Below are 24,494 nucleotides of genomic sequence, written 5' to 3' on the forward strand. Positions count from 1 at the left end.
TCAGACTTGTGCTCTGGCACCCAGAGTTAGAGAGTAAACACAGAGATACTGGACGTGAGTGCACGAGAGGGTATGTGTGTGAGCCAGGCCATAAAGCAGTCCTGGAATGTGAGAAACAGCTCGTGTTGGTAAGTGCTGCTTAGCAACACTGCCCTTCTATGGCAAAGAGATTAATCAAATTTGCAGTGTCGTTGGAAACACTCGGTTCAGTCCATTTGTAAAATCAGATGGAGATGCACTGAGGCCCACAGGTCACCAAAGGGACAGTGTGGGTCTCTCTAGGTCATGAAACCTGGAATTACATCGAATGAGAGGCACTGAGGGTTAATTATGAATACGGCAAATCTAATACATGGAAGTATCAGCAAATCACAGACAGAAGAAGCAATAGCTTCGGCACGTAATGTCTCATCCTTCAGGCCAAAAGAGGATTGCTGCTTATGGTCTATTTTTGTGAAGATTTTACCTATCCTGTTGAAGATATCCTGGTCACAGGTTTTTCTCCCATTGCACACAATGGGAGCTCTCGGTGCTGGGCAGCTCAGGACATTTCCCTATGTCCTGGTCACAGGTTCTTCTCCCACCGCACACAATGGGAGCTCTCAGTGCTGGGCAGCTCAGGACATTTCCCTATGTCCTGGTCACAGGTTCTTCTCCCACTGCACACAATGGGAGCTCTCAGTGCTGGGCAGCTCAGGACATTTCCCTATGTCCTGGTCACAGGTTCTTCTCCCACTGCACACAATGGGAGCTCTCAGTGCTGGGCAGCTCAGGACATTTCCCTCTTATTCAGCTAAATGTTTCTTGGCAGAATTTCCCTCTGTTCCTTTTCTGCTCTTTTCTAGCAGGGAAAGACTCCTCTCCAGGCTCTGAAAGAGTCACCCGCAGCCAGCACACACCCCTTAGTCCCTGACCAAGAGAACTACCAGAAACATTCAGGCAAGCCAAGGCCTTACAGTAAAGTAACAGAAAACTTGGGAATCCTCCGTCTGCAATTCCCAGCTAGCACCGATGACTTGTACACAGCATGCACATGGAACAGGCAGGATGAAGGAATGCAACTGCCAGGAAGGCTCCAGAACACGACTGCAGTTCAACAGCCGTTGTTATTCAGGGATCACCTAATTCTCCAATTTGGATTCCTTTGTTCACCTATTAAAACACAACCACACCGCTCTGGAGTATTTGTTCACAGTTCCATAATCATCACACTGTCAACATCTCCCATCTGAACAAGACAGATAAATATTCCGTAGGAAGACAGGAGCAGGGTAATTGAGCAACCAGGGATGAATGATGCAGAAACAGAGATACAGGTAGAATGCAAGCAACTTTGAAGAACAAAACCAGTTGTTTACCCAGAGAGAGGAGTGACTGGGAGAAGGCTGCCTAGATGAAGCCAAGCGAGGATGTCACCTGGATAAGGATGTCAATGGAGTGAAACAAGTTTCCTATTCAACCACCCCCAAGGACAAGCCGTTCATATACTGAACTTCTTTGCCTTTAGTGAGAACAATCCTGATGGAAGCAGAGCACCTCCTGTGCAGTGCCGGGCAGCACCAACTCCCCAGTGCTCAACAGAAGTTAGACCAGGTAACACCTTGCAGGAGCTGCTTGCCAGCTCCTGGAACCAGGCTTGCTGTGGCTGTCCCCAGACTCTGCTTCTCCTTGGAATGCTGGAAAAGAGACTCAGAGCTTTGCTTTCCTCTGTTCTTTCTCTCCTTAGAGAACGGTGCTCAAACTATGTTCCCGAGCATCTTCAGTCCCCTAGAACAAAGCTGTCACTGCTGAGCAGAAGTCAAAACCAAGGGCTGGCAACCACCATGGCAGGTTGTAATTGCAGCAGAGGAAAAACTGTGTCCTGACAGCCTCAGGACTAAGTAAAGTGTCTGATAGTCCCTGAAGATCCCAGCAGTGCCTGGATGAGGAGAAGGATTCACACTGCACATGAAGCCTGCTTTCTGCTGCAGTTGTGCCAGTCATTTAGAGAGCAAACAGAATGCTTTGCTTTATCCATATTCTGGGACTTGTTACTGCAAAGAGGAAAAGTGAGCAACATAAAACCACAGACACTTCTCTATGTAAGATTGTAAGAAACAAACTAATCCAGCCATAGGGAGGGTCATCAAGGAAAAGTCAAGGGAACTTCCCAACATCTACGACCTCTAGGAGAGAGTCACTCTTACTGGAACTTATGAAAAGTAAGGCATTTAACCCTAATGGTTAAAGCAGGCTTATCTTATTTGGAGCTTATTTGGATCAATTTGGAGATTGAGATTCATACAGCCAGGAAGGAGAGGAGAATACCGACATTTAACAGTATGCCAGGGGTTGTCATGACTCTATTTCCCTTTATCATGTCATGTGGGGAAGCCCAGAATCCTTTTGGTAGAGATGAATTGTCCCTCCTCAGAGCATCACAACCAAAATGCGCTCCCTTCCCCAGTTTAGGCTTAGAGAAGGGTTTATTTTCCTACAAAGCTTAGATGTTTATGATTTGTTTTACTGCAGGGAATTGCCAAGTCCCTGGAAAGGATGGCTGTCACATACCTCCTTGTGCTCCATTCAGGTCATTTCCACAACAGTATTTTAATGGCTTCTCTCTGATGTGCACCCTTGCTCATGCAGTTCAGATCACGGAGCTCTGAAAGGAAGCCTGCAGGCAGTGTGCATATGCAAAACCTTCCCCAGGAGCCTGGAGGAGCTCTGCTCGTGCCTTGTTTGCACTCAGAAAATGCCCATTCTCACTGGAGGGATGGCAGACATGCCTGCAGTGATTCCAGATGCAGCTTCTCAAACAGCACAGCTATTACAGACCCACAGCCATCATCCCACTGGGGCAAACACCCGGTTTTCCAGCAAATACCCACTGCAGGATAGGAAGGGCAGAGGTAGGAAAGGAATTTCCACATTTCTAAGAAATCCCACAGCAATTTTCTATGCACTTTTGAAGAGAACCAACCTCACTGGATTAGATTCATGAGAGTTTAAGTGACTTCAAACACAACCTCCACATCCAGGAGATACACATCTGAAGCGTTACTTCGCACTTTGAAAACCCATCCTATGAGTACACAGACTTCAACTGTTTATGATGCAGTTTTCAGCATTTGACTTTCAATAAATACAGTAAGTTTCACATTTACAGTCTCCCATGCGCTGTACAGCAGGAGATTGATTTTACAACAGAGAGCAACAGATTCTAATGTTTCTGAAGCCTCAGGTATGGGGAGAAGGAGTGCCTCTGAGATTAAAAGGGATAATCCCCAGCTGGCAGAAAATTATTCACACTCCTGTAAAGCTAAACTTTTACAGTACTTTTTGTAGCATAATAATGACTTAAATGCTTAATAGCAGCCGTGATCATTACATTCATCCTGCTTTTCAAATGTAGTTGTGATTTAGCTGAAGATAAAGAATTAATGGGACACAGTAGCAATGTGTATCTGGATGTCTGGTGATCCCATTCAGGCATGGAAACCAACCAAACTCTGCAAAGATTCATAGTTTCTATCACTCAGACTTTTTATAGGAGGCATCCAAGGGAAAACACCTGCAGGTTCTTAAGACTTCAAGCCTGTGCACAAAGTACGGGCATATAACTACATAAAGGGACCTGCTTGCTGTGATAAAGTAATTCAGCGCAAGGCACATGGCATAAACATCCAGATCCACAGTCCCTTGGTGCTTCTGCCATGGTCTAAGAAGCCCAGGAGCCTTTGAAAGCTACACTTTGGAACTTTTACTGCAGGCAGAACTTAGCCCAACATCTTTATACCAGGTACAGAGCCTGGGTATGAATAGTTGGGATAAACCAAGCTGCGCTTTGATTTCAGGAAAAGAGGGTATCTTTTCATATAAAGCAGATTAACTTAATTCTTTTACAATATCAGAAATAAGAATGTGCCTTTTAAAAGACAATCCATAGGAAGATCCAAGCTTCAGCAAGCTTACTGTCCAAGAAGGGACAGAGAACTGAGGGAATGCAGGTAGAGGTGGAATAGCAGGTAGGGAATACTGTCAAATAGATTCTTTTGGCAGGTCCCAGAGGAAAGGGAAGGAAGAGGTGTCTAAGTGACTCGCCACACTGACTTTAAAGCAGATAAGCTGCAAAGCCAGGATTACTTCTCCAGAATGCTTCATTCCTATGCCAGCACTCTAACCAGTCAAATATATTGCCATGCCAGCAGCCTAACCAGTCAAATGCATTGCCTCGTGTAAGAACAGGTATCAAAGATGAGCAATAAACACGTAGGGGAGACGAGAAAGCCATCTCCATAAATCTGTTTGCATTAATGTTCTCTTTTAAAGTCCACTTTTCCTATATGATAAACCGTTTCATGAGCGTGTTTCATATGTGCTTTCCCTGCTTTGATTGATGGCCCTGGAGCAGCACATGGATGTCATGCTGCATCTAGTCATCAGGCATCTCCCTCCTCATTTCCATCTGAAACCTTCAGAGCAGAGCAAACACTGGAGGAGATAACCCCATTTTCCACAATATTGATGACCAACTCGAAGTCTACAGAAAGGCATCGACATCAAGTCACTGCATTTTCATTGACAAATCTTGTGTGCTTTTAATAACACATTTCCTAGCAAACCAGCTGCTAGGCCAATAAATCTGCAAAAAGCAGTTGGTAGATGATATGTTTAGAATAAAAAATTATTATTATCCTTTGAATGCAGGGACTCGTTGTGTGATTTTGCAGTAAGAGTTACTCATTCAAATATGAAACTCATGTTTCAGGCAGATGCTCTTGGCTCCACAGCCTTTCACCACATTTCTGAAGCTTAAATTGGAACATTTGTATTCAGCCATAATTACAGCTGCAATCAAACAAAAATGTTAGCTTTGGTAAAGGTATGGGGGATACCAACTGTAACACATCAGTTGCGCTTTTTTCCCTATCTACCTTTCTAGACAACTTCAATTCCAGACAATGGGGAAATACTTAAGATGAAGCTCATTTGTCCTAACCTCACAATTTATGACATGAGTATTTCACTTCGATTCACTTGCTCGCAGCTTTGGGAAAAGGAGAAAAATTACAGGGAAGGGATACATGGAACACACACATGGCACGTCCAGGGGTTACACCAGTCTTGCTCTCAGGAGTCTTTCTATCCTTCATGGCACATATATCAGACAGTATTTTGATTAAGAAAGCTGAGGACTGTAACAGGCAATAACCCTTAGGAAGGGGTAGAAAGAATCTTTCAACTTGAAAGGATACCACCAAAAAATGGAGAACTTTAGGGTGGTTGTATAAATCTGTAAAAGAGTTCTCAAAATCTCAAAGTCCCCTCCCAGTCAAAACAGAAACCAGAGGCTGGAAATGCTCACCCTGCCCTTTGAGGCTGGAAGCCTCTCCCTGCATCTCTATGCAAAATAAAACTGAAAAGCACCCAGCAGCTTTTCCTGCTCTGATGAAATCACAGATATTCAACCATCAATTTAAATTGAAATGAAAAAACCAACACGAGAACCCTCCCTGCTGCTTTTCTCCACCTTTACTCCTTTCCTTCTCCTCCTAACCTTGTACCTTGTGTCTGATCTTTGGGTTAAGGTGGTGAAGAGTGTGATGTGGGGTAGCACCGAACTACCCAGCTGACAATGAGGTTGCCTGGGACACTCACATTGAAAGTTTGCTAGGGATATAAACCCAAAAGAATAGCCTGCCAGGACTGGAGGCAAAGTGAAGTTCATTGCTGCTTATCCCTCAAAATAACAAGACAGACACTGTAAGTAGCAGACCCTATTTTTGGGTCTTAGCAGTGATTATTTCTTGCCTAATTATTAGCAGTGGATTTACTGTCTTTAAAGCAGAATATTGTCACCCAGCAGGAAATTTCAATTCTATCAGGCAGCTTTAAGTCTCGTTCATTTATTCCTTAACAGGTTTGGACTCAATTGTTAATTATCAAGGAAAGCTTCACCCAGAGCTGGTCTGAAACCAGGAGGTGAGCATGGCCTGTGTGCTGTCCCTGGTTAGAGCAGCTCTGTGCCAGTCGTGCAGTGCTCTGAGTGCCATTTCCTCCTCTACCTGCTAATATTAGCCAAGCTTCGATTACTATTTGTAAATCTTTTAAATGTCTAGACTTGACAGGCAGGTACAGAACACCAAGCAAGGTGTATATATAGGGAAGTATAGGGGTGCATTTCTGACCCTCTGCTTCGGAAAGGGGCCTGCAGTGCTCACAAGTTACTGGCTGCAGGGATACGGGGCAGCATTACTTGGACATGCCGATATTCCATTCCATCTTGTTCCATACCACATGGCTGTTCCCCAAGGACGTCTAAACCCATGGTCATGTCTGCTCCCAGTATTAAAGCAGATAATCAACTACTAAGTAAGATCAGTACAGAAAGGAAACTAACTGCAGATCCCACCCACTCCTGCGTACGGCAGATGAACACAGACCTGGGCTGCACCTTTCCTTACACTACCTGCATGCCCGGGACAGCGGCTGCGGAGGTCACTGCAGCTCAGGCAGACACTGCTGTGGTCCTGGCAGGAGGCAGAGTGAGGGAGCAGCCCCTCAGGGCTCCAGCTGCTCCCTGAGCATGACAGGAGTCAAGAGAGCCCAGCACGTCACAGCCTGGAGCACACACTTGGGCAAAGCTCCCACCAGTTGCAGAGGTGCGATGGGAACCTGATCCTTTACTGCAACCGGGCCAGGCTGTCACATCATGGGAAGTGTGTGGATATGATCCTGTGAGTGGCAGGAAGGGAGGGAGGAGACCCGGGTGAGCAGGGGCAGGTCCTGCTGATCCCTGGGAATCCCATTCTGCAGAGCTCCATACGTGACTACACAGAGCGATGTAGGAAATAAAGAGGTGATGAGCTCTGCAGCTGATTTCCTTGTGCTTTGAAGAATGTTGCAGGTAAGATATGATTCCCTGTAATTACGTGGGATGATAAAGACAGGAAAGTTGCTGGCAGAGTGCCAGGCCCAGGAACACCTGAATACCTGAGGAAAGGCTTTCCAGCTTGTATCATCCCTCTCCCAAATGATCCTCGATGCCTGAGCCATGACTATCACTGTTCACAAGGAAGAAAAGAGTGTGGGGAGGACAAGTACAGTCTGCTTATCAGTGTGCAGTGCTGAGAAGTGACAGCATGAAGGAGAAAGCGAGGCTGTTTCCATGGTAACTAAGTTTGGGAAAAGTATATAGAGATCAGTGTTATCCCAACATGTACGTTTACACACAGAGCCACAGCAGTAGCCAGTTATTCACCTGCAAGTATCATGAAACCATGTAATTAATCACCATGAGACCACCCCCGACCTGCAGCTTGAAGAAGCTGCACTTGGTTTGGAACAACAGTGTCCCCACCTGGAGAAACACTCTCACACATGAGGCAGCACCAGTCTGGGATGTGGAGAGGAGGAAGAGCCCCCCAAAAGAACTTCTAAGTGATGTAACTTAGCAGCAAGTGCCATAAGCTTTTCCATACCAGTGAAAGTTCAGTCACACACTTCCAGAGGGTGAACAAGGCAGACAAGATCCCTTCCAAACGGGACAGAGCATCTCCTACACAGTCTCCTGTCATAGAAGCCTAAGTTCTTAGAATCATAGAATTATAGAATAGTTTGGGTTGGAAAGGAGCTTAAGATCATCTGGTTCCAAGCCCCCTGCCATGGGCAGGGACACCTCACACTAAACCATGCCACCCAAGGCTCTGTGCAACCTGGCCTTGAACACCACCAGGGATGGAACATTCACAACCTCCCTGGCAGCCCATTCCAGTGCCTCACCACCCTAACAGGAAAGCATTCCTTCCTTACATCCAATCTAAACTTCCCCTGTTTAAGTTTGAACCCGTTACCCCTTGTCCTGTCACTACAGTAGTGTTCTTACCAGTAAAGTAGTTCTTACCAAAGTACGCAGCCATCTATCACACTGCAAGTCCAACAAGTTATGGCTCAAAAGATGGTATATTATATATATATATAAAATATACATATATTACTATGGTAATAGTCGTGGCTATTAAAGAGAAGGGTTTAGCCTAAGTGAGAAAAATCTGCCTCAGAAGCTAGGTTAAACCTTGGTAGAACACTCAGTGTTAACTGTGGCAATGACACACGTTTCTATTCATTCCACTGCAATCAACTTAACATCTAAGTTATTACTTCACCATCCATGAGCTAAAGCAATACAAATTCCCAAATGGAAGAAGTTCAGAGATGAAGGTACTGATTGAACGGACACTCGTGTTCTACCGGAGCTCTCCAAGAGATTCTAAGCACACTGTACATACTGGGCTTGTTTTCTGAAAGCACAATATCACTGCTATTGAAACAGGAGAACGGAATGTGTTTATTATCCTCCCTTCTGCAGCTACAGTACAATTCTCTATCTGTGACCCAGAAACAAATTAAAGGCAGACTGTCAAGTTGTGTATTTTAATGGGCTTTTCTGGGGGCTCGCAGCAATCTGAGAGCTCTGCAGTGCCTGGAGCTTGCAATAAATTAAAGCCTTTGTTTGTTTACTTTCTGCCTTTCATTCTTCCCCCAGTAATGAAACTGGGCACATCCATTTGTGTCCCTCCAGCCTGTTACTTAGTAAAGGGTCTTTGCATTTAGACTTCCTGGGAAGGGCTGGAAACAGCACCACATTTTGTGTTGTAGCAGTCTGGAGATGAGCAAGAGGTGGCCACTGCTGTTTAACCCGTCCTTTGGAAATGGGGGACTCTAAAGAACTGATAACTAACCATTCTGCTGGAAAAAGCAGTGAAAGTTTGAGGTTGTTTGTCTGTTTTTGCAGGGGGAATCAGGACAATTGCAACGTAAAATACAACAGAGCACCTGAGCATGTATTAACTGGTGACATCGCCACAGGAAATGCCAAACCAACATGTTTCAGAGAGTTAAGGACAGCCATGTGGACAGTTTGAATCACTGTCACCATTTTAAATGATGCCTTGAGTTGTTCCTCTTCCTTACTAGATGACCAGCAGCACCACTATGCAGTCACAACTCTTTTAGACAGATTTAAAGTCATCTCATCTTTCCATGCCTCAGTTTCCCCGTTTATTTGAAGGCATTATGATAAGTTGCAACCCCACAGTGAGTGCAAGCTTGAATTCATTCAGATTGACAGAACAATTTAACAGCCTCAGATGAAAGGTGCTATGGAAGTGCCAAGTACTGTCACTGTAATAATCATTCAGCACACACTGATCAGAAGAATGAAATGGGAATCAGCATTTCCTATTAGCCCCGCTTACAGCCTAAACTGTTCTTCCTGTGGGCTCTCTACAGAACTGCTTCTACAGGAGTGGAGGAATGGAGGGATGTAAAGAGTAGAAACATCCCGAGAACAACACAGGTTTCTCCCACAAAAGCTTCCTCAGGCTTTCCAGGAAGAGGGGCCTTGGAGCTAGCTCATTCTCACTCTTTCCCTGTCTCCAGTCTCCTTCCTGGTACAAGGATGTGATTTTCTGTCACAGCTCCAAGGATGTATCCAAGGATGTTCTGCCATCAGCCTCCTTTGCACCCTGAGCAATGCTCCTCTAAAGCCATTGGTTTTCATAGCCCCAGTGGGGTGAGGACGTGTAAACATTTGGAATAGCTACACAGAATCAATGGAATTGTGTTAATTTACACTCACTGCAGAGCCAGACAACTCGCTGAAATGTTTGTTTTCCCCTTCCTCACCTGAGAACTACACACTATTTGACTTGATTTTCCCTAGAAACACAAGCTCCCCTCTTAACCCACTGCCCAACAGTGGAGGCAAGAAGGTGACTTTCTCCCCTAGTCCGGACAATGCTTCAGTGGTGGCTGGGGCACAGCAATTCAGTGCTTCATGGCCATTTGGTGGAAGCTGCATCCTGCAGATTAAAGAGGTTCTGACTGCACACTGTGTGGATCCTCACCCTTTAGGAGCCAACCAAGCTCTATTAGTTCTTCTCATACAAAGCATCTAACAGATGCTAACAATACCAGGTCATCTCCCATCCCCTTCTTCCTGCCCTGTCCCAGCACCAGCCTTGCTTCTGTCTGTACAGCCCCTGCAGAGCCCTGCAGCCTTTGCTGCCCAGCCATGTCAGTCTGACAGCAATCAAAAGCAGCCCAACACCACGCTCCACCCCACAAGAACTAAAGCAGGATTACTGGTACTCTTAAAGTGGCCTCAGTGTGTGAATGAAGCTGCTGTGGATGAGCCCCGATGCCTCTTCCATTCTGTAAACGTGTCCTTCAGACAGCTACGGGCTCTGAAGAGGAGACAAGAGGAGACCTCCCTGGAACACATCAGTTCAGAATGGGGAAAAAATCCATACCCGCCTTGCTGAGCCCTTTTCAGTGAAGCAGGTCATAGCACCATGTCTTTTATCCTGTCATTCCTGTCTCCTGCTTGATGCACATAATAAATCCACAGTGGTTTGAACTGCAGCTCTCTGCTGAAATCTGACAACCCCACATAGCTTTAACTGTGCTGCCTTCCAGTACTCCCCCAACTGGAACCTCCAAGTTTCCTTGGGAAGTTTTCAGTCTACAAGGTCAGACTCAAATAGCTACGTATTTTGTATTTACAACCAGTTTCATTTTCCAATTCCTGTGCTTGGCAGCAGTGAGTATGGAAAAAAAGATGACCTTTTATATCTCTCTTTCATGCTTTAACTATGGTTTATCCCATGTCTCAGAAGGTACAAGCAAAAAATTCAAGAGCAAAACCACCAAGAGATTTACATGAACAGGATGACTCGGAAGAGTAAGACAGAGAGCTCTAATTTCAGTAACAAGCTATTGGAAATCTGACATGGGGTGCTGGCAGAGCCAGTAAAGAGCCAGGCACGTCTGACCTGGGAGCAGTGACTTGGGAGGCTAGAAAACCACTTACTCATTTTCACATGACAGGATCAAGCTTGTGAAGAACATTCAATTCTCTTGAAACTGAAGGAGGATTTCAGAGAAGTAATTAGGAGCAGCTTAGCTTGTGGTTAACACCAGGGCTGGGAATTAGAAATCAAGAAATTTAGCTCAGGACATATTTCCTGCCTTTGCTGCATGATCAAATTGAAGTTACTTAACTTTTCCCTACCTCTGTTTTCCCAGCTGTAAAATGAGGGTGCTAATAAAGAGCCACCTTTGTGGAGAGCCTGGAAATCCATCAGCACAAGATGCTTTAAGAGTACAAAGTCTGCATGACATTGTTGTACCTGACACAACAGAATGTGAGGGTCAGGTTAGAGCTCCTGATTGAACACAGTGAGATAGAAATAACTCAAAATGAGCTCGTTTTTCTTCCAACACAACGCTTCCAAGCGTGTCCTGGTCCAGAAACAGTGGCTGAGTTGACAGATACATTCTCAAAGTAATTTACTTCTTTCTTGCTGCCACTAACACTGGTTACCCAAATTCAGTTGACAGTTTAATGATAATAGCTTTAGGTTTATATGTTCCTACATTCTTTACATTCACTCCCTGGAAAAGGGGTATTTTAATGTGTGCAGCCACAGAGCAAAATGACAGTAATCATCCCTTGTAGTTGGAATGGTTTAGTAAACAATTATGCTTCAGTTAAAGAGGGGGTGATCACACTGAGGGAAGCACCATTCTGCTCTTCACATAATACAGGAAGACAAATTCTCTAAAGGGAAACTATTATAATACAATTTATATGACTGCTTTGGGGGAATAAAAGAGGGAAATGGTGTGGATTATGTGCAGGCAAAATCTTGGGAAAAAATCCTTCGCTATCTTGTCCACAGCAGCTTGAACCAGGATCCCATTTTTTGGGATTATGTTCAGTGGAGAGGAGTGCTAAAGGGTCACTCTCATCTCTCCAGGAGTTTCCATTTGCTGGTATGTCATTAGTATTTAATACTTCATCTATCAAGGATTAAAAACAGGAGAGATGGAGGAATGCCTTAAGAGTAGCTTACGATGTAGCACTGTAAATTCTGCCGTGTACCCAACCCAAACAGGCAGAAAAGCTGCTGGAAAACAAGTTCACATTCCAAGCAGAAGAAAAACTAAAACCTAAAATGATTTCCTATTTCTTTGCCACTATAAAACCTCATTATTGAAGGGCCTGAAAGCAGCACAAGGACTGAGCCACAAAGGGAAGCTCCTGCTGCAGGACATCACACTGAGGTGCACAACAGACAAGAAACAGATAATGGAGGAACATGAGAGAATGAGGAGACAATACTCCTTGTCATGACTGACGATGAGCCAGTGAAGAGGGTTTATACATTGGGTTTGGCCTTTGCATCTTCTCTGAGAACTGCTGCCCTTCGAATCCAGCTTGCACCATCCCTCAGTGGACAGCCTGAGCATGTAGCTTATACCTGCAGTGTGTCTGGGTTTTGTTTTGCTGATGGGTTTTTGTAGCCAATGTGGCTTCCAGCAGAAGAAGCACAGAAGTGTTTCCTGAGATCCTGGAAAGCAAATGACTGATACCAGAATAGGGGATTAAAGGTCTGGAGAGAAGGAAATCCTAAACTCTATCCAGCATTTCAGGGTAAGAGAGAGTGCACAGATGCTTCCTCAGACACAGCTCTGTAAGAAAGGCAGAGAGCCATTCAAGCTGTTTAAAAACATTCAGACTACACATGTTAATGCTCTCTGTTTGGAAGGATTCTCCTTGCACAGTCAGTGAGGTAGACTAACAGCAAGAAATCATTCTGGTTTCGTGATCCAATCCCTCAGTCCAACTCTTCTGCACAAGTTCTTTGGCAATCTGGACTTCTGCTTGGCCAGGGATATCGCACAGAGCTAACTAAATCAGGCTTTTAACAAAGCAGTCAATAGATGGCAGTACTTTAATGAGATGGGAGAGAAGTCATTCCACAGCAAGTCTCAGCAATCCCACCCTTGCTCTGATTCCCCTGCAAGGTGGGCAGAGCAAGAGGATTTAATTAATACCCAGCAGAGTTTCTCATCTTCTGGTCCCTGTGTTTGATAAAACACAACACATGCTTCAGGATTAACCCAGCTCACACCTTAAGCTATTTGGATTCAATGCAGAGAGGCTAAAAGCTTCTCTGTATTCTCCTGAAAGGTAAACATCAGTCAACAGGGAGGCTTTACTGATTGTCCCTCAGGCATGGAGGAGAGTCCAGCATTTGCCCTTGGTTCCACTGATGTCTACAGCTCCTGAGCATTATTGGCTCCTGCCAATTACCCATTCTCAGGGCACACAACTCTGGGTGACAACCTAGGAAGGCAACATTTAACTGACATCTCTTGCTAAGTCAAGCCTCTGTCTTCCTTTTTCTATCCTTAGATACTGACTTTTACTGAAGCACTTGTTAATTAGGTCTCTTCCTTCAAGAGGTGGAATCATGAGAAGGACAGGTCCCAACAACACCATTTAACTGAAGATTTCTCCTGCAAACACATGCATCTCTTCCATAAATGTATGAGATACAATAAATTCATTAGGACCAGAAGTTCCCTGCTTATATGGAAGTTTTATACTGACAGGCACCAAATCTACTGATTTAGGCACTAATGCAGTGGTCAGAAAGGTTTCTTCTAGTCCACAGAAAGCAACTGGGAGTGCAACACTGTCAAAACAGCTGAATTCAAAGGCTCCTGAGCTTACTGCTCCCTTGGAGGCTCAGAGGCAGAAGGATGGAGATGTCAGGGAAGAACAATCAGCTGTAAAATATGAAAAGCTTACGACATCAAAACCTACAACAGCAGGCTCCAAAGTAATAATCCCATTACCACTAAACTAAAGCACTAATTACTATTCCCAGTGGCTGGAGTGGACTGACTGCTAATGTTGCTCTGGTTAATGAAGGAAGGTGAGGGAGAATATATTTCTTAAGTCAGACATCTGCTGAAATCTGGGCAGCCATAAAAACTGTATGTAATGAAGCCATTCATATTAATGGCAATAACATTCAGAGGGCTGAGCAGGAACAGAAATGAGATGATAGTGGATTGTAACTCACAGAAGACAAATGCTATGTATTATCCATGTGAATAACATTATCCATACTGAATAACAGAGCCAGTCAAAGCAAGCAACCACATTCCACATAGGCTGTTTCACTATTCAGAGCTAACCTGCTTAAAGACAGGACTAACATCTCTAAAAACACAAAGGAGGATATATGCCATTGGGAAAGGAATAAACAGCATTTTATTTTCACTGACTACAAGCACACTAAGAAAAATACTCCCAAATCCTCTGTTTTGTGAAGAATCCAGATTTTCCCTCTATTCTTTGCCTCTTTCATCAACAAGTAGTACATTGTTTAAGGTTCAATGATACACGTTGACTATGATGGATAGGTTGTGATAAATGCAAAGCATGCAGCAGAAGCCTATCCAGGTAGCTTTACTGTGTGTCTGCTGCTATGCTGAGTTTTGGAGCATATGTAACTGATTATCAGTTCAGAGAGAGGGTGTATGGCTTGTGGACCAAGGGGGTTAGGAAAAAAGATTATTTTCCCTTTTGGCATTGAAAAAGATGCACCTTACTTAGCAAAAAAGGTGATGGCACAAGAGGAATCACACCAAAAGATGATCCCTCTCTGCTTTGACCTGATAGAAGAGGGAGCTCTTAGGAGAACGACTTTCATCCACTCCAGGAGAAGAAAAGCAAACACAACCCTGCAACAAATGCTTAAATACATCTCATACCCCATTGTTTTTCTGTTTCATTGTCTTCAGTCTTCGCCACATACTGTACCCACTCCAACACAGAACTTGGCTCCTGCCATCCACTCCCTTTTTTCATTACTTCACTATTCAAATAAGACAGTACCAAAACCCACACTCTCATATTTTTGGTAGGTGTTTGCATATCATGGCTACAGAGTTCACCTCCACAGAGAATGTGAGGCATGCACAAACTTTAGGGCTTACAGAACTAAAGTAAACTCCTTGAACAAACTGCTGTTGATGATTCATTCACCCGTGCAAACGCTCTCAGGTGAACTGGGTGTGCTCAGATTTATTTTAGATTGCACCATTGTCTTCCCTTTGAAATTCTGGTTCTACCTATCCACGTTTGTTATGGAGTGCCTAAGCCAGGAAAGCAGGTGTGGCCTGCAGAGAAAACCCACATCCAGCAAAGCACCTTCAAGGCTTCTTCTCTGAATAAGAACACCTCTGTGCAACCTTACTGTACACATATAGCAGACACTTTCCTCTTGACAACATGAGCTTCTGATTGCCTTGGCTGTCGCTCAGACTGGGCAGAGCCATCTCCAGCTGTGTGTACTTTATGCTAGGACTTCTGTTTTTAAACTTCTAACTAGATTTCTCTCTTACTGTTACAGGAGGTTACCTTAAATGTTACCCAAGAGACCTTGGTAACTTCAACTGATTACAAAGCATCCCAAGACTCTATTCCATTAACTGTAAATGTGTCCAGGCTGATGATACGTTAGAAGATACTCTCTGTAGGAGTATGAGGACATCCTGTATAGTTACAGACCAGTTAATATACCCTGGACTACACTGCACCACCCTAGGATTCACAAAGGGAACCTCACCAGAAAAGTCTTCCAAGTGAACAACTTAACCAAAACCTGTTCCAGATTCATATCCAAAGCTTGTTGCTTTATCAAGAAATACTTTACAGCTGCTTGTTGCTGGCAGTATCTAACACCACCACATGTACTGTGAAGTAAGCGACCAAGTACTTTCACACATACCACCTCTCTCTTCCCTTCCAGCAAACCCCCCCGAGCCTCTGTGATGGGGACAGGCACGTACCGTGACGCGGAAGGGCGTTGTGGCAGCGGGCTCCATGGTGGGGTTCTTCTCGGTGACCCCGCTGGGCATGCTGCGCCTCTGCCCGCACCGCTCCGGGGGGGACTCTGCGGATGGAACACAAACCAAAGGACAATTACAAACACAGGAGCCCAGGAAGAGGCCAGGAACACCAGCAGGCCATGCGAAACGGGGCTTCTTCCTTGGAGATGCTCTTGCAAACGAGCCAACACAACAACCCCACTGCTGCCCACAGAACGGCGTTCAATCAGCGAGACTCTCACCTTCTACAATTAGCATTTTTTATACAGCTGTAAGCTCCAGATAATGCCTGACAGGTTGGCATTATCATTACTTCCAGTCTGCAGATAGGTAAACAGAAAATGGATTGAGCTGAGTGAGAATTATATGCAAAGTACAGATCTGTGCACTTGTGGACTTGGTACTCCTAAGGGAAGCTGCTAATGGGGTTACAGGCACAGGATGCTGAAGTTGCCTCTCTAATTCCTCCAGCAATTTGCTTTGTAACTAGGAAAAATTGTTAAACCCTGCATTTATGAAAGTATAAAATGTGGATACTTACCTCCTTCCCTGCAGGTGAGGAAGGGAGGGAGCTGGAAAGGCTAAATTAGCAAATATGCCTAACACTGAGAAAATTTAGAACAATATTAGCTAAGGTCAGCAGCTATTACGAGCTGGTGTTTCCTTGGTTCACAAACCCTCTTTGAAAGCACCATGGAACTCATAAAAATAGATGGATTTCCAAGCTGCCATTCAGTGGTACTCAGACCTGGTAACAAGTTTCTTCCTCAAACCATGCCAATCCTGAGCCTCTGCAATCTGCAGTTTGCTGTCATCAGGTCTTGGCAAGGAGGGCTGTCGCCGTAGTGAGGTTCTCCCCTTGCCAAAACTGCTATCACCCGGGATCCATAAGGAACAACTAATACCTGCAGTTCCACTCAACAGGTCCTGAGACGTATCTCAAACTCTTCCACAAGGACAGACTGTGAAATTCCACCCATGGACTGGGCGAAGTGCTCAGTGACATCTTCCTTGGTTGCAAACCCTGCCCATAATCCCTCAGCAGCAGCCACGCACCCTGTGTGAAAGCCAGACAGCCAAAACCAGCAGTTCCCAATGGCTTTCACAGCTTCCAGCCAAGCCTTCTAATGTCTTGGCTACTTTCTTTGCAGAATGCTGCTCTTTGAACCTCAAGGAGGCAATAAATCCTTCACATGTCAGCTCCTCTCACACTTGGGCTCCTTTGAACAATGGCCACTTTTATTTTTGGACTGTCATAAACTCCTACTTGATTACAGCATTTTGAAAGTGAGCTGGAGATGACAAAACAACTGAAGAAGCTGCTTTGCATTTTCCTAACGACTAGCAAAATAAACAGTTGAAAGCAGTTCTCATATACATGGCTGGAAAACAGGAACCATGGGGTGAGGTGAAAAGCAGCTGCAAGAAATGCCTTTCCCAGGGCCTGCAGCACAGTCCTGGAGCTTTCTTCCTCAACCCAATGCACCTTTTGCCTTCAGCACGGAGGGCAGGTACGCACTGCTCCGTGTAGGTGTTACAGCACTATAGGTTTGCACCACTGTGGTTTGCCAGAGCAAAGTGCGCAATGGTCTCACTTTCAGTGATGTCCCAATCTCCTTCCTCCTCCCACCACAGAGGTCAGGGAAAGGGAGAGTGTGTTATGGCCCAGAGCTGATCAGTATCTGGGTCTGACTGCACCAAAGTCACAAACCGTACTCTTCAGTTCTTACTTCATTGTTAATATATACCCAAAGCAGAGCAGCAAACACATCAGTTTGAGCCAGACCAAAAGAAATGATGGGCTAGAACCTAAAGCTCTCTATCAGCCTTAAGTTTATGGTTCACCAAGTGGAGTCAAACCTCCATTCAGCTTAGTTCAAGTAGTGTGGGTATTGCTGGAGAGGGGAATCTCTGCAGGAGAGACACATCACAAAACTCTTTAGAAGGAACCAGAAATATCTCGCAGGAGGGTTGGGTGTGGGTGTTTGGGGCGGGGAGGGGGGAGATGTTTGTTTTAAAGGGAAGTAAAAATAGCTTACAGGTAAATGAGTAACTCCTAACTACCAGAAGGGTACAGCAGAACAGTTTTACATAGCGAATAGTATGAGTATGTGAAGGTTTGAAATGCCCTGTTTACTTCCTCAGGGTTAGAGAAGTCTTAGGCTGGGTTACTCTGCCTGGAGATGGGCATTAGCCACGTCTGCTAAGTAGCAAGCCACCACATAACAGGTCACTGTAAGGCAACAATTAAGACTCTCCATAGCCACTAGAGGCTGAAAAAGAATGGCTAACCATTTACAGCAGAAGATATTTAGGTTAGCCATTGGAAGAAGTCTTCTCTTGACACGTTACACACTGGAATTGATCTTCTGGAGAGAGTAATGGGTGCTCAAGCCTATCTCAAAGGTTCCTGTGGCAGAGCTCTCCCTGTCAGGAGAGGTTCAGGTACAATGAGCTTCCTCCCTCCCCTCTTCTGACGCAGATGGGACCAGATGATCTGATATCAGATTCAGTATCTGACTTCAGCCTTTTCCTCACAACCTCTGATGCTCCTTCCTCCTGTCCTCAGCTCTACTTCTGGACAGACTCTACAGCAGCCGATCACACCCTGACCTCTGTTCCACACTACAGTGTGACCCTTTGACATTTTAATGCTCTTCATGAGATTCACAATTGATAAAAACCTGGCCAACCCCATGGGAACACTGCAAGGTTTCATTAATGAATACCTGCAATCCACTTTGTATCCCAAGATAAAGGATTCCAGAACAAGGAACAGAATTACCACAGGCAGCTAACCACAGAATGACATTTCCAGAAGCACTTAGTATTATCAGATAACATCCTCACTAGACAGTGAGTTTCTCTGTTAGCTTAATATCATCCCTCGGCTCATAGAAATTCCAGGATTATACCTTCATTTGTCCATTTATTTGCTCTGTATCAGATTTGATCTGAGGACTTAGACACACAGTATCTAAGGGCACTATTTGCTCTCCCAAAGTCCTCAACTTGTTATGAACTTAAACCCTCCAAATCTTTCTTTTATGACGCAGAGGCCTGAAAATCACTGAAGTAACAGTCTATTAAATGAGGATTATAGTGCAGGAATACCGGATCTGAAAACGGATTCCTTGGGTGTAGTGCGAAAAGCCACAGCACCCACAGCAGAGATGCCAGCATGCAGGAACGAATACCCCCAGACAGCGATGGTTTCCTGATTCCCTGCCACTTGCAACACAACACCCAAACAAAGGATGGGCTATATACAGATGAGCAATAAGAAGCTGATGGACAGCTGAATCAGGCAGACACATACATTACTTGGCCCTTTAGGAGCTCTTAAAAAGCTCAGATTTGGGCTGGAAAAGGTTCGTAAGTCACAGTGAGGAGCACCATGGCCACTCTGACTGAAATTCCTTGTTTAATTTTCTCCTGACAGCATTTTCCCTGTACTTCCCTAAGCTGCCCAATGCTATCCAGGCATTTCCACTCACCCTCCCTTTGACTTTCCCCACTGCAGAACCGTGCCCCTGAGGAGCCCCCCAGTTCTCTTTCATGAACATCTTCTGAACCTGTGCACAAGCAGCACTGCTCAGTGTCTACCACAGAGCCACGCTGGGCTGGGGCTCATCTACCTCACGCAGTCCCAGAAGCAAGAACAAACCAACCCAAGTGCTTCCTGCTCTCCCAGATATTTACAGAAGGCTGCAATGTTTTGGCTTTTCCCCAGTGCAGGATAAGATCTTCAGAGAGAAACTTCCTTGAAGTTACGAACCCCCTGAAACCTCTCCCCGGTCGCCACACAGAGCTGGGTCCAAAAGCTGCTTGGGGCGTAATGCACCAGGATGGCTTTTTAAGCCACCAGGACACACAGCATTGTAAACACGGCACCTTAATGGAGCACCTGGCAGAGCTTGTGAGCATTCCTGAAACTGTTTCTGGACAGTGAGAAACACATTTTATTTGTTAACTAATTCATGGCACCCCATCTGACAGAACAATTCATCCTCGCAACACTCCTCCATGCCTGTTCTTCATTCTCTGGAATAGCTACAGAGCAGCACCAAGGCTCCCAGGCCATCGGCAGCAGAACAGCCTGTGAGGAGCTCCTGGCACCAAAGCTCTTGTTTAACCCACTCAGCATCACTGCCTTCCTTGTTGCAACTTCTCCAACACTGCTACAGAGCAGGTCATCGTGTGTAAGAAAAACACAAACAAGTATTACTACTGTTTACTTTGCACTTAGCAAGTGAGATGCTTTACATTTGCATTACCTGCTCTTGTGAATCACAGCTAGTCCGAAAGATCATCAGGATTACGCTCTCATTAGTGGGAATGAATTACATTAACTCTTGTTTGTTCATCTTACTTCACACTCTCCCCCTCTCCTGCTCTCCTCTCACACACAATTCCAGGGATCACCATGTGGAAGAGACAGTATGAACAAAAGCAAAGAGAACCAGCTGGAAGGAATATCTAACAAGCAGGCACTTCCCACCAAGTTGATTTTCTGCTACGAAACTGTTCCAACTCCAGCCAAGAAAAGGAGGTACAAATCTGAACGAGAGAAGTTAGCAACGAGAAAGCATCTCCCTCAACTCACCAAAAGGAAGCCGTGCTTGTCAGCAACACACATGCCATGGCACTCCGAGCCAGCCAGGAATAAGAGAAGTAGAGATGATGACTTCATCAGAGGCAGCAAGAAAGAGAAGTATGCCTGGAATGCTGGACAGGCCAGCAGCGGGAGGCCAGGTCCCTGCCCCGTGGCACAGGGACGTGCTTTAAGGAAAGCAGACTTTAGAGGACAAGACTTCCCCAGGATGTCTGGAGGTAATGCAGAACACTAAGAGCTCATCACAACCCACAGCTGGTAGAGAGGATCCCGCAGGAGCCCTGGGAGAGGTGAGGCTGGCTCCAGAGCTCAGCAGTGATCTGCCAATGGAGTTGTGCTCCTCCCTGTCCTGCCCCGTGCACCGGGTTAGTGTTTGATATCTCCGAGCCTGCCAAGGTGGAGTTTCTGTGAAACCAGAGGGAACAGGAATTACCGGTCTCCTGCTCACACAATTACACTCTGAGCATTAATTTTATTGCTTAATGAATTTAGGTGTTATTCCTCTAATTTCTGCATTATCTAATAACTCCTTACTACAAACCCAACAGAGGAGAGGAGCAGGCACACAGTGACAGCAGTGATTTAACACGGCTCACAGTAGCACTTATGAATTAAAAGCAGTCCCTGGAGAGCAGGTATTTATAATGTCTGTGTGATTCCAAACACTCAAGAGAGGCTGCAGGAAAATCTACATTTCAGACAGCTTTAGGTGGTCACCTGAGACCAGGAGGAAAGATGGATCTTTAATCTGAATCCAAAGGGGTATTTAGAAGCTGCTGTTAGAATAATGGTGCTTTTAAAAGTGGAATATTACCCTGGGAATAAATGATGACAGAACATAACAAATACTGAGTTGAGCCAACTTCCCCCTTCATGAGGCATTGAGAGGGGGAGAGCAGAGATGCCAGAATGCCTGATTTCCAATGGACAAAGGTCCATTATGAGCCTGGAGGGTTACGAAGTCCTCACTAACCTCTCCTGCTCCTGTCAGCTGGGCTGGAAATCCAGTTTCAATTGAACAGTTTCAGTGTTCAATTACCTGGAGAACTGTTGATGCGAACGTATCACCCAATGCCCTGGTGATCCCTGAGTGAATTCCAGTTGATCCCCTACAGCAATATTAGAACCATTATGCCACATGAAATTAGTTAAAAGTCAAACCTTTATTAGGCCATAAAATCGACTTTTAAATGAAACTGGTCATGAAGCAGAGGTTTAGGGCAGGTAATGGTGCCCTCGGAAAAACCAGACTCATCTCAAAGCAAAGCTAATGAAGGCTCAGAGGGGTGTTTTGGAGGCTATAACAGTTTGTATCACCACTTTTTGTGTTAGAATACAATTATTGTGCATCTTGGTTTAAATACACTTCTAGAGAGCACAGCAATCCCACCGGCTGTCCCCGCAGCTCAGCTGCAGCAGGCTCAGTGATTTACTCCCCAGTCATTTAAAGCTCTAAGCAGAAATAATGCCACATTTTTGCATGCTCTCACCACGCTTTCAGACAACTGAGGATGCTGTTTACAGAACTATAGCTTGTTAAAATAAAATACTCTCACTTATCTGAGCATTTACATACAAGCCAAACTGGGAGCATTACTTGCTACACTCAGACACAAAACAGTTAGAATTAAACAACTAGAGGCTGGTTGAATGCCACAGTGACTACTCCAAACAGCTCCAGCTTCTTGCCATTACCTTTGTTGCCCTCACAAATGTCTGAAGTGTGTTACAAAACCACTATATTCAGCTGAGCAGGGGGAATGAGTCAACTGTGTCCCTGCCTGAAAGCATAGAAGGCCCCTGAAGCACCACTCAGAGCCATACAATCCTCTGCAGCCACAAGGATGGTGACTGGGACAGTTGTATGAACTGAAGAGCCTTATTTGAAATGGCTGGAAAACAGGAAACAATTCAACTCTCAGGCACATCATCCCATCAGCAAAAAATGATGACATCTTCTCTCAAAGAGGGACTAAGATCTGCTGGAAGAAGAGCTTTTCCTTTGTTAAATAATGATCTGAAGTGACACTGACCTTTGCCATAGCACGCTGTGCACTTTAATGGATCTCATCTCATCTCTGTTTCAGGTTCCTGGATATTGTGGGCTCTGTAGTATTTAATATTCCTCAAAGTGCTCCTGTGCGAGTGCTATTAACGGCTCTTGAATCTAGTGCTGAAAAAAGCTGTGCTATTTTTCTGTGTACCTGATGTGTATCTATTCCTCTACCTTCTCTACTATTACCTAGGAAGATAATCCTTTCGCCAGCAGCACACTGAGGCGCTGTTTGATGCATGCAAAGGGACTTCAGCCCTTTGCTCTTGTCTTTCCGTGGGCTTTGGCTGCCCAGTGCTGTAGCCCCTTCTCTCCTGGGCAGCTCAGGTAGACCTCCCAACCTTCAAAGCTGGAATAAGCTGTGTTTCTATTTTCACCCAGGAGTCGGGTGAAGCGTATGTTGTTCTGATACAGCACAAATCCAGCTGCCTCACTAGAGGGAGCTGAAGCCCCTTTGCTGGCCACCCTACCCCAAAGCACTGACCCAAGCAGGATAAATGAGACGCGCAGACCTGCAGTGCTTGAAGGAAACCTGCCTCTGAGACAGAGCAGAGGGGTGGGATTTCTCTCGTGCTGTTGATCCGCTTGTTTTGTTGACCTTCAGTATCGCTGGTACCTAAGAGGACCTTCCCTGTTCTTCTCTCCGCTGCTCTGCACCTTTCACTGCTGTGGAGTTCACTTCTCCACTGAGATGTTGCCCTGTCTGGACACGGCATTTGTTCTGTGGCTTGGGGTGAGGTATCTAGGGCAATTCTACCCCAGAGAGACCGATGGGGAACATATTCTTTACCTGAGGAGACAGACTAGATGTAATTGTCAAGACAAAAGCTACTCTGAGGGCAAAGAGGAAAGGAGAGAAGAAAACAGCACAAACGGGAAAGGAAAGCTTCGCTAATTCTCAACATGAGGAGGATGAATATGGACACACTGACTTCTCAGTCCTGAAAAACTGAAGAAATGGATCAGATCCATGTCTAAAAGGAAGGCAGAGCCGCAGGGGCCCAGACCTGGTGCCAGGGAGAGAGTATCATTCACTCAGAAAATCACCCCCCTTTCTAACAATACATAGCAAATCCTGCTGATTGAGCAGCCTTTATTACAAACTCCATTTTATTGCCTGGTATTTTTCAATTATATATGTATATATTTGGTATTTTTAGCTTTTATTTATCAGTCTCTGAAATAAAGTATATGATCTTTATCTTTCTTTGGATGCTGTCTAGAGAACAAATTCATTTTTGCTAATGGCATAGCATTAGGAGCATTTTCTCCAGGGTGAAGCTGAAATCAAGCACAGGCTTAAAAAATACATCAGAAGAAGCTGAAATTCCAGCCTGGTTGGGGACCAGATCATGGAGACTGCTAATACCCTGGTTAAACTGGAAAGGATGAAGGGAAGTGGAACATCAGCTTCTTCCTATGTGATGATAAAGACAAGCAACAAGAAGTCTGGAGAACAAGAAGTGAGCTCTGGGGAGATTTAAATTAGGCTCATCCATCATGCTTAACATTTCTGCAAAGATTCAACGCCGTTACTGGGCTGCTCTCTTGCATCACTTCATCAGCACAGGGGCAGGCCAAGGCAAGGGACAAACTGGTCCCTTCTCTGTCACCTCTGTCACTGCAGGGACGGGGCATGGACAATATAACCCTCTCCCACTGGAGGCTTCCAGGAGCCCCTGCGGGCTGCTGCATCCACACAATGTGGCCATCAGCACGTGGTGGTGGAGCCCACAGGTATCACACAGCCTTTGGCTAAGCTCACAGGGCCCTTGCAGCAGGATGGCTGGAGCACGGATGGCTCCCTCTGCAGCCGGGTCTCTCCCAGGGATCGCAGCACATCAGGCACTGGTCCTGCCAGGCCTCCTGTGGAACTGCAAAGGGAGCTGGAAATCTCACATGAACAGCAGCACGTTGGCTCTCTTTGCTTCCAGTTGCAGAGAGAAGTAAACAGCAGAGTGGCCCATAGTGCCACCGTGGCAAACCCCGGAGACAGGAGCTACACCCAGAGCACAGCAGTGTTGGCGTCTCCCATCAGTGAGGTTTGTTTCATTGTGAACACGTTCTCTTTGGTTTGGGGCTTTCTTCACA

General features: G+C 45.3%; 1 protein-coding gene across 6 annotated transcripts in view; it reads right to left on the reverse strand.

Annotated features, from left to right (window-relative positions):
• Positions 1-24,494, reverse strand: part of DAB2IP (DAB2 interacting protein) — a 167,433-nt gene that overhangs the window by 107,025 nt on the left and 35,914 nt on the right. For 4 of the 6 annotated variants that reach the window (XM_057409051.1, XM_057409050.1, XM_057409049.1 and 1 more), the window contains exon 2: positions 15,697-15,800. In XM_057409051.1, coding sequence (XP_057265034.1) covers positions 15,697-15,765 — 69 coding nt within the window. In that variant the 5' untranslated portion in view covers positions 15,766-15,800. Of the gene's footprint in view, positions 1-10,295; positions 10,410-15,696; positions 15,801-20,341; positions 20,360-24,494 lie in introns of those variants that run through there. The other 2 variants (XM_057409052.1, XM_057409053.1) reach the window with 2 other exon arrangements.

This window comes from Pezoporus wallicus, unplaced genomic scaffold (genome assembly GCF_028554395.1).
Source record: "Pezoporus wallicus isolate ANWC-B61680 ecotype Strahan unplaced genomic scaffold, APGP_CSIRO_Pwel_v1 contig_8341, whole genome shotgun sequence".
Taxonomy (NCBI): domain Eukaryota; kingdom Metazoa; phylum Chordata; class Aves; order Psittaciformes; family Psittacidae; genus Pezoporus; species Pezoporus wallicus.